General features: G+C 44.4%; 1 protein-coding gene across 4 annotated transcripts; it reads right to left on the bottom strand.

The window, feature by feature from the left end:
- Positions 1-2268: 2268 nt before the first annotated feature.
- On the bottom strand, positions 2269-9393 carry LOC311146590 (E3 ubiquitin-protein ligase TRIM39-like). 4 transcript variants are annotated; one of them, XM_084183110.1, is made up of 10 exons: positions 9286-9393; positions 7560-7693; positions 7193-7343; positions 6615-6698; positions 6052-6171; positions 5695-5832; positions 4752-4899; positions 4496-4522; positions 4071-4233; positions 2269-3690 (listed from the first exon to the last, which is right to left on the bottom strand). In XM_084183110.1, the coding sequence occupies exons 1-10, from the start codon at positions 9292-9294 to the stop codon at positions 3306-3308; spliced, it is 1359 nt and encodes a 452-aa protein (XP_084039236.1). In that variant the 5' UTR covers positions 9295-9393; the 3' UTR covers positions 2269-3305. The 4 variants fall into 4 exon arrangements, with proteins under 4 accessions (XP_084039236.1, XP_084039235.1, XP_084039238.1 ...); XM_084183109.1 differs by having other exon boundaries at positions 6043-6171; positions 9286-9378; XM_084183112.1 differs by having other exon boundaries at positions 7193-7283; positions 9286-9360.
- Between the last annotated feature and the right edge of the window lie 1540 nt (positions 9394-10933).

Here is a 10933-nt window from a genome sequence, read left to right as displayed (position 1 = left end):
GGCAGTGGGCAGAAGCACACGCTTGTGTCTCTGTCAGTGTGAATGTCAGTGTGTCTGTGTAAGCGTGTGTGTGTGTGTGTGTGTGTGTGTGAGTGTCTCCCAGTGCCTGGTGATCAAGTACAATGACATGCTGTTCTCCACTGCTGTTCTCTCTCTCCGACCCCCCCATCCCTCCATCCCTCCATCCCTCCAGGCCAACAACCCCTCCTGTCTTCTTTTTCATCTCTCTCTCTCTCTTGTTCTTTGATGTGCGCCTTTCTTTTCATCTGCCTGTTTCTAATGTTTTATGGGTTCAACTGAAGTTGGTGACTGAGGAGGGTCACAGAGGGTTCTAGTTCAGTTATTTCCCTTTACTCTACCTCCTGTTCAAGTGAATGAAAGGGGGAAAATGTAGACGAAAATCATGTCTACTGAAGACCTGCCTTTAACTGGAACTTTGTGAGTTACCAAAGGACAGTTGCAGCTGTGGTAATCAACCATCAATCTGTTAACCATGCTAATCAATGACGAGAATTCAACTGACCAATGAGAGAAACAGGAAGTACTGGGAGAACAGACAGGGATCTAAATTAACTTTTGACATTTGACATTTAAGTCATTTAGCAGACGCTCTTATCCAGAGAGACTTACAGTAGTCAGTCATTTAGCAGACACTCTTATCCAGAGAGACTTACAGTAGTCAGTCATTTAGCAGACACTCTTATCCAGAGAGACTTACAGTAGTGAGTCATTTAGCAGACACTCTTATCCAGAGAGACTTACAGTAGTCAGCCATTTAGCAGACGCTCTTATCCAGAGAGACTTACAGTAGTCAGTCATTTAGCAGACACTCTTATCCAGAGAGACTTACAGTAGTGAGTCAGGGGACTCTGCTGTCTTAGCTTCATGAGGAAGCTACTTCCACCATTGGGGTGCCAGGACAGAGAAGAGCTTTGACTGGGCTGAGCGGGAGCTGCCCTCCCATAGGGGTGGGAGGGCCAAGAGACCAGAACGGAGTACTCAGGTTGGGGTGTAGGGTTTGAGCATAGCCTGAAGGTAGGGAGGGGCAGTTCCCCTTGCTACTCCGTAGGTAAACACCATGGTCTTGTAGTGGATGGTCTTTGTAGTGGATGGTCTTTGTAGTGGATGGTCTTTGTAGTGGATGGTCTTTGTAGTGGATGGTCTTGTAGTGGATGGTCTTGTAGTGGATGGTCTTGTAGTGGATGGTCTTTGTAGTGGATGGTCTTTGTAGTGGATAGTCTGTAGTGGATAGTCTTGTAGTGGATGGTCTTTGTAGTGGATGGTCTTTATAGTGGATGGTCTTTATAGTGGATGGTCTTTGTAGTGGATGGTCTTGTAGTGGATGGTCTTGTAGTGGATGGTCTTGTAGTGGATGGTCTTTGTAGTGGATGGTCTTTGTAGTGGATGGTCTTTGTAGTGGATGGTCTTGTAGTGGATGGTCTTGTAGTGGATGGTCTTTGTAGTGGATGATCTTTGTAGTGGATGGTATTTGTAGTGGATAGTATTGTAGTAGATTGTCTTTGTAGTGGATGGTCTTTGTAGTGGATGGTCTTTGTAGTGGATGGTCTTTGTAGTGGATGGTCTTGTAGTGGATGGTCTTGTAGTGGATGGTCTTGTAGTGAATGGTCTTTGTAGTGGATGGTCTTTGTAGTGGATGGGAGCACTAGTGGTGCTACCAACTTTAAAGGCCCAGTGCAGTCAAAAACGTGACTTTCCTGTGTTTACAATGCCAAGAGTGTGCAAAGCTGTCACCAAGGCAAAGGGTGGCTATTTGAAGAATCTCAAATATACAATATATTTTGATTTGTTTAACGCTTTTTTGGTTACTACATGATTCCATATGTGTTATTTCATAGTTTTGATGTCTTCACTATTATTCTACAATGTAGAAAATAGTAAAAAATAAAGAAAAACACTTGAATGAGTAGGTGGGTCCAAACTTTTGACTGAGACTGTATATTTCCACACTATGAGGTTGGAATAAATCTGTGAAATTATGAAAATGATGATAATGCCCTTTTAGTGTAAGAGCTGTTTGAAAAGGCCGCCAGAAATTTCAGCCTGTTTTGGTGGGATGGAGTTTTGGCCTGTCTTGTGGCATCACCAGGCCGTAAATTGGTAGTAGACCAATAAGAAAGAGAGTTCCAAACCTCTCTGCCAATAACAGCTAGTTTTCCCCTCTCCTACTCAGACCACTCCCAGACAGTCCTAGCAAAATTCTTGCTTGAGGAATTGCTCTTTGCTAAGAAGCTATTTTTGCTTATTTTTGACAATTTTAATTGAAAACAATCACATGAAGGTACTTAATTGTTAACCAGAATTGATTTAACTATTATTGTTTTTTACGGCTGGATTGGACCTTTAAAAGTTAGGGGCTCCAAACAGTCACAGGGGAACCAGAAAAAGAGATGATACATCATACCTTTCAAGCACATCACCTGGAGTATGTATCCAGAGTTACCCATTTCCTTTATTCCAGTGCCATCTTAAACCATACTGGGCAAGTTAGCCAGCAGTTAGCCAGCTGTTAGTCAGCTAGTTAGCCAGCTGTTAGTCAGCTAGTTAGCCAGCTTTTAGCCAGCTAGGTAGCCAGCTGTTAGCCAGCTGTTAGCCAGCTTTTAGCCAGCTAGGTAGCCAGCTGTTAGTCAGCTGTTATCCAGCTGTTAGTCAGCTAGTTAGCCAGCTGTTAGCCAGCTGTTAGTCAGCTAGTAAGCCAGCTAGGTAGCCAGCTGTTAGCCAGCTGTTAGCCAGCTTTTAGCCAGCTAGGTAGCCAGCTAGGTAGCCAGCTGTTAGCCAGCTGTTAGCCAGCTAGGTAGCCAGCTAGGTAGCCAGCTGTTAGCCAGCTAGGTAGCCAGCTGTTAGCCAGCAAGGTAGCATGACTGAAAAAGGTTGATACATGACTGGACAATGTTGCTTGTTATCAAATAAATAGTTAGGGCCTGCGGCATGGATTATGAAATTACTCACATTAGTCATTCTAGAAGTAGAATGTATGTGAATAATTTACTGATTTTTTAATGATGCACAGAAATTAAAAATCAACACTTTGTAAAAAATATATATTAGAGGGTTCATTTATACTGTCAAAAATTATAATTCAAATAAATTATAGCATTACTATTGATTACCCAGCTCATTCCCTGATAATACAGATACTGCACTAACTCAACATTAGGAAGGAGGCAGGCTTATCCAACAGAAAATGCAGAGGTGAGAGAGGACTGAGTGGGCTTTATGAGACATCAGGCTACATAATGGCATTATTAAATGACTATATTCCAGGTGTGGGGGTTAAGTCGGGGGGCTCAGATGCTACAGAAGCTAGTAGTAATAACCAGAGGAGCGATATTCCTGCCCCCATGTTGCCTCCCAGGACTAAAGAGCGGGTGTAGTCTATCAGTGAAGCTATCTGTAAACGTATGGATGTGAACTCCAGTCTCCGTGCAGTAGAAGGACACTCGGCCCTCCACGTAGTCCAGAAACACCCCCACCTTCCTGGGCTTCTGCTCCAGGCCCACGGGGGTGATGGTGGGGGAGGTGTTAGCTACGTATTGACCCCCGCTCTTTAGGCTCAGTGTCCAGAAGCCATTGGCTGGGCTGACTGTAAACTTCCCCTTCCTGTTGATGGACTGTCTGGCCACGCCCAGGTTCCACTCTAGCTTCTCTCCCACCTCCACCTCCCAGTAGTACCTGGAATGGAGTCAACATTAATCCAGTAGTAGCTGGAATGGAGTCAACAAAAGTCCAGTCCATGTGTTCATCATTACAAATGATGAACTTAGTATTGAAGTCCAGTCCATGTTTTCATCATTACAACTGATGAATTTAGTATTTTAGTCCAGTCCATGTTTAACTACAGCACTAGTTAAGCTAAAGAGCCAGGAGTGAATCCTAACTTCTACTTAAGTATGTATCCCGGCAATAGTTTCAACAAATAAACTATATCAGACGGCCTGACCTCCGTTCTTAGAACCATAGATATATGATCATAGATCTTTATGATAATATAGATATATAGATATACAATGGTATTATATAGGCAAACAGTATAAAGAGGGACATTACAGTACCTGCCGCTGCTGAAGGACTCTCTGCCCAGGACGTTGGCCACGCGGTCAAACCTCTTGGGGTTGTCTGGGACCTCCTGGTGTTTGTCTGTGTGTCGCACCTGTTTCCGGTCGTCTGAGACAGAGAGGGAGGCGTGGGCCGTCTTGGGACTCAGGGAGATGTCTACTAGGGTAGAGGGAGGAAAGAGAAGCCTATTAGTGCCATGGCAACAGCAAACTCACCTTGGTAAAACAAGTATTTTAAGAACTGCAAAAAATACATCTTATGGCGTAGCTAATTATTTGGGCAGGTGGAGACATACCAGCAATTATCAGGAAATAAGACTTTTCCACACTTTTACAGTGTTAGTTCCATCAGCTGTTGTACAATATGATATAAAACACATGAAAAACTGAATTTTGACTGCACTGGGCAGGCAGAGACATACCTGTGTATTTCTGTATTTTCTTCAGCTCTGCAAAATATAACAGTTCCAGTAAGAATCCTTCCCAGACAAACAGGTCTGACATTTCATTCACCCAAAATATCTACAGTAGAAGAACACTGTAATCATTTATCAGATGCTGACAGATGTCTAATCAACACAAAACATGTAGTCTACTAAAGTGTTGAGGGTGGATGTAGAACTGTAAAAGATGTATCCAGTATTATATGAAAGGAAGTATCCGTAGCGCAATACTGACCAGCTTTAGAGAGTCTATTGAGCTCTCCCTTGACCATGTCCATCAGATCTGACAATGCTCTCCTGGTCACGCCCATGCAGGGGTCTGTCTCCATGGTAACCTTGGACCAGTCCCTCCTCTCAGAGTAACCCAGGGTGGAAGTGGTGCTCTGCAACGTTCATAGAGGACAAACAAACACTGTCATATTTGAAGATGAAATATAGGCGGTCGGGGTACTAAGTTAAGGGTTCAAGCATTTTCTTCTGTGGCCATGATAGAAACTGTTAAGAAACTCAGTTTTACAAACTCTTTTTGGAAGTGACGACATGAGGAAGCAAAGGTCAGCGTGCAGTCGTAGTTTGGGTCCTGGATTCTGATTGGCTGAAAGCCCGAGGTATATCAGACATTATAAACTGGGTGGTTCGAGCCCTGAATGCTGATTGGCTGAAAGCCGTGGTATATCAGACAATATAAACTGGGTGGTTCGAGCCCTGAAAGCTGATTGGCTGAAAGCCGAGGTATATCAGACATTATAAACTGGGTGGTTCGAGCCCTGAATGCTGATTGGCTGAAAGCTGTGGTATATCAGACAGTATACCACGGGTATGACAAAATATTTAATTTTACTGTTTTAATTATGTTGGTAACCAGTTTATAATAGCAATAAGGCACCTCGGGGGTTTGTGGTATATGGCCAATATACCACGGCTAATGGCTGTATCCAGGCTGTACTCAGCGTTGCGTCATGCGTAAGAACAGCCCTTAGCTCTGGTATATTGACTATATACCACACCCCCTTCGGCCTTATTGCTTAACTATATGCTTACTGCACTGGGGTGAAGTTTCCCCTAGGTACAGATCTAGGATCAGCTTCCCCTCCCCAATCTTAACCTTAACCATTAGTTAATGCTAAACTGACCCAAGAGTAGCGTCTAGGGGCGACTTCACCCTACTCCATGCTTACCACTGCAACAGTCTTCTTACCACCACCACATAGCTCATCATGGCTCTGCTGAGAATGAGAAGGCCCCAGTTCAGTGTCTCCATTCCTCAGCTGTTTAATCTCCTGTTCCAGCTCCTTCACCAGCTTCTCAACAATCCTCTAAAGAAACACACAAACATTGTTACATTTGGTATATTGATAACCACAGTGCATTTCTGTCATAAGGTGGTAGATGAGGTGAGTTTTCCCCTAACTATGTAAAGCGCTTTGAGTACCTCAGTTGGTAGAAAGGCGCTAAATAAATCCAATCCATTATAATTTTGTATTCTAAGTTAATAAGTTCATAAATAAATAATAGTATTACTGTACATTACAGACCTCCTCCTCCCCCTCTCTCTCCTCGATGGCTGTCACCACGGCCTTGTGGCTCTTCTCCATGGAACTCACCAGGGCAGAGAACACCTTCTGGCTCTCACGCACCTCCCTCAGACACGAGTTCTGATTGGACAGAAAGACGTGTCAATATCTCAGATGTGAGTTCTAATTGGACAAGAGACTGTCAATATCTCAGACATAAGTTCTGATTGGATAAAATACATGTCTGTATCTCACATCAACTTTAAGATGAAAAGGTGTGATTGGACAATACATGTATGTGGTAAAGGTGGTGGATTTGTCTAACTCATCTAGATCTACATAAGGACATGGGGTGTAGGGCAGGGCTCTCCAACCCTGTACCTGGAGAGCTACTGTCCTGTAAGTTTTCGCTACAACCCTAATCTAGGGCACCTGATTCTAATAATTAGCTGGTTGATAAACTGAATTAGGTTAGTTACAACTGGGGTTGGAGCGAAGACCTACAGGAAGGAAGCTCTCCAGGATACAGTGTTGGAGAGCCCCCGGTGTTAGGGGCTAGGGGTCAATTTGGGATTGGGACTCACTTTGAGGAGCTGCAGGGAGTGTCTGAGTCTGTCGACTTTCTGCAGTCTCTCCTGGATCATCTGGTCAATGTCTACAGCCTGTGGCTGCAGAAGAGGATTACACCAAGGTATCATGACATCAAGGGATCTGTTAGTTATACCAAAAAGTCTTGAACCTCTTTGTAGTAACTTGACAAGGAATGCCCACACGCATTTCAATATTACTTTCCTTAACTTTCAACCCAATAAATAAAAGGTGTAGAAACGGTACAAAAACAGCAGAACGATACAGCCCACTCAACCTGTGGTAGAATCACATTGTACAGATCTGACTCTTGGTGATGACATCATCAAAGGAGAAAGGTCACGGTCAATGCCAATAATAACCATGCACACATGAATAGCAATCATACTATACTGCAGGTAAGTACAACACATATTCAATGTAATTATTTATATAGTGTCCACACTATAACACTCTTAATGTCACAAGATGTTGTACTAAGATACAAGATGTTGTACACAAGATGTTGTACTAAGATACAAGATGTTGTACAAGATGTTGTATACAAGATGTTGTACTAAGGTCACTAGGGTACCGTGTCGTGGCTCTCCTCAGGGCTCTCTGGCCTCGTCTTCCTGTAGTTGTCACAGACGTCAGCCAGGATGCGGTTGACACTAAGGTCTGGCCTGGAATAGAACAACCTCTTACAGAGGGGACAGTAGTCTGAACGGTGCCTGGTCCAGTACCTGTAATGGTCCAGTCCATGTTTTCATCATGCCGATAACTAATAAACTAATTCATCCATTCCATGTTTTACTCATGCACTAGTTGAGCTACAGAGGCAGTGAACAACAATGTATGTATCCTCTGCAATGCTTTCAATAAAGTTCAACAAACAATATCAGACGCCCCGACCTCCATTTTTATAACCATAAGATAATACAAGTTAAAGAGGGACGTACCCACACAGGCAGGCCTGACAGAAGTTGTGGCCACATGGAGTGGTCACGGGACTGCTGAAAATGTCCTTACACAGCGGACACAGGAAGTGCCTCTCAGAGAGCAGGCTGATGGTAGAGATGGTAGATGCCATGCCCTGGAAGGACGACATAGAAATCAATCTCTGAACACCTTCATGTTCTTGTCACATAATACTTCCATTTGATAGGCCAGACACAGTTCACTGGTACAGCTTTGTTACCAGTTATCGAAGGTTTCCCCATTCTGTGTTTTCAATGGAAGAAGAGCGCGCGTTAAAAGCCACATTATTCACTCGCTTCATGGTCAAACTTAATCAACTAGTCAAAGTGAAAAGGTTGGGTTACAGTGCATTCGGCTGAATAAGAATAAGGCTGTAACGTAACAAAATGTGGAAAAAGTCAAGGGGTCTGAATACTTTCCGAAGGCACTGTAAGTGACTGTTTTCTCTCAGCAGGGAGGAAAACGCTCTTGTAATTCAATCATACTTTCCAAGGTGAAATGACAGACTGATTCATTCAACAACCTTTCCCATATGATTCATTCAATAACCTTTACCATTTGATAAATTCAATAACCTTTCCCATTTGATTCATTCAATAACCTTTCCCATTTGATTCATTCAATAACCTTTCCCATTTGATTCATTCAATAACCTTTCCCATTTGATTCATTCAATAACCTTTCCCCATTTGATTCATTCAATAACCTTTCCACATTTGCTGACAAATAACAAACGGAAGAGGACACAGGTTTATAAAACTCATCTGTTATGAAACCTAAGGACACCGGAGGGCTGTTGAAGTGACGATGTTAACACTGACTAGAGGGAACATATTTTGTCTTAAATACAGTGTACATCCCAAATGGCACCCTATTCCCTATGAGCCCTGGGTTAAAAGTAGTGCACTATAAGGGAATAGGGTACCATTTGGGACAAAACCACATGCAGTATAGGAGAGGAAGCCATTAAGACTCGGTGCAGCCAACAGACTCCCGACCAAAAAGCTATGTCTTCATGTCCTTGACATCACCGCAGCAAGCAGAGTCACGTTCCAGCTTATCCAATCAGATTGGACAAAAGACAGGATGTGAAAATTCTCAAAGGAAGGGAATTGTTATCAACTCCATGGTCGACTTGTGTATGGATATGGCACTATTGGAACTCTTTCAGGTCACAGATTCACCTGAAATCGCAAATCATGATTCTGTGTGTGTCTCATAGCCTAGTTAGTTATGTGATCATCTGTGTCATTCAAAGAAAATTGTGTGCGTGCGTGTGGTTCTGTCTCTGTCTGTCTGTCTCTGTCTGTGTCTGTGTGTTGGAGAGAGACAGAGAGAGCGTAAAATTATTTGGTATGCAGTAGAACAGGTAGCGCCAAATATTCTGTTACATAATCAAGGAACCACCACTCAATACCAGCATGAGCTCTTCAAGCTATTATTATCACTAGATTCATAACTGTTTGGTTTTACCTCAAAGTGAAATTGCATTTTTTTCAGTTTTCCCTGTTAAAAACAAATAGTATAGTACCTATAAAGTTGTGACTTCCTGAACTGAGAAGAGTGACGTCCTGACCTGAGCAGTCGTAAACATGTTAAAAAGAAAATGGATGTTTCACATACTGTTCTGAACAGAGAGCCGACATCCTGACAAGGAGGATAGAATAGAATAAACTTTATTGTTCCCAAGCTGTGTTCAATATTTACCTGTCCCATTCGTTCCTGGCCAGGTACTTCGGTCGCCGGTCAGCCTGTCTCTCTTCCTGTATTCAGAGGCCAGGTGACAGGTGAGTTGCTAGAAAAGGTACTTTGGGCGGGGTTTAATCCAGGTGTGTTCAGTCAGGTGTTTGCTTTGGGTGGTGGCTGTAACCTTAGACAATGGCTACGTCCCAATTATCTGAAGTGTGCACTTCTTCACTACTCCCCACAAATGTAAAATCATTTGATTGGTGGAGCCATGGACTATAGGCTAGTTTCCATTGATTTCAAATAAGTAAAGTGTAATGTGAAGTGAACAAGTGCACACTACGGGAGAAGGAAGAGATTACAGGAAAGCAATCCAGGTCAGTCTCAGGTAAGGACCCACCTTGAGTGTTAGAGCTGCCAAACAGCAGAACCAGGCCCTGCAGTACCTCTGGTCCAGGGTGTTAGAGTAGCCAAACAGCAGAACCAGGCCCTGCAGTACCTCTGGTCCAGGGTGTTAGAGCAGCCAAACAGCAGAACCAGGCCCTGCAGTACCTCTGGTCCAGGGTGTTAGAGCAGCCAAACAGCAGAACCAGGCCCTGCAGTACCTCTGGTCCAGGGTGTTAGAGCAGCCAAACAGCAGAACCAGGCCCTGCAGTACCTCTGGTCCAGGGTGTTAGAGCAGCCAAACAGCAGAACCAGGCCCTGCAGTACCTCTGGTCCAGGGTGTTAGAGCAGCCAAACAGCAGAACCAGGCCCTGCAGTACCTCTGGTCCAGGGTGTTAGAGCTGCCAAACAGCAGAACCAGGCCCTGTAGTACCTCTGGTCCAGGGTGTTAGAGCAGCCAAACAGCAGAACCAGGCCCTGCAGTACCTCTGGTCCAGGGTGTTAGAGCTGCCAAACAGCAGAACCAGGCCCTGTAGTACCTCTGGTCCAGGGTGTTAGAGCAGCCAAACAGCAGAACCAGGCCCTGTAGTACCTCTGGTCCAGGGTGTTAGAGCTGCCAAACAGCAGAACCAGGCCCTGTAGTACCTCTGGTCCAGGGTGTTAGAGCTGCCAAACAGCAGAACCAGGCCCTGTAGTACCTCTGGTCCAGGGTGTTAGTGTTGCTTGCTAACGCTGAGCCTTCCTGAAAGTTCACTAACTCCCTGGACCAGAGTTAGCCCTGCAGTAGCTAGTCTCGTCCACTAGCCAGCGCTGTCTCTCTGTAGTGTAGCAGCTGAGCCTGGGGATGAGGTTATGTGGTAGCTAGCCTTGTCCCCAGCCTCAACTGCTACACACACACACACAGAGAGAGAGAGAGAGAGAGAGAGAGAGAGAGAGAGAGAGAGAGAGAGAGAGAGAGAGAGAGAGAGAGAGAGAGAGAGAGAGAGAGAGAGAGAGAGAGAGAGAGAGAGAGAGAGAGAGAGAGAGAGAGAGAGAGAGAGAGAGAGAGAGAGAGAGAGAGAGAGAGAGAGAGAGAGAGAGAGAGAGAGAGAGAGAGAGAGAGAGAGAGAGAGAGTACAGTACAGTATCAGTGGGTTCTGCAGCCAGAGATCCAGTAGTCATCGTGGAAGGCTGAACACCAGAGCCCTGCTAGAGAGGATTTGTGCAGGAGTGTAGGAGTTTAGCTGTGTAGCCGTGAAGGAGTATAGGAGGGACGGCTGGTGGAAAGATTAAGTGGAATGTTTTT

Source organism: Coregonus lavaretus (assembly GCF_964263955.1).
Source record: "Coregonus lavaretus genome assembly, chromosome: 2".
NCBI classification, from domain to species: Eukaryota; Metazoa; Chordata; class Actinopteri; order Salmoniformes; family Salmonidae; genus Coregonus; species Coregonus lavaretus.
Note: the sequence above shows the minus strand (reverse complement) of the source record. Positions and strands in the feature narration are given on the sequence as shown.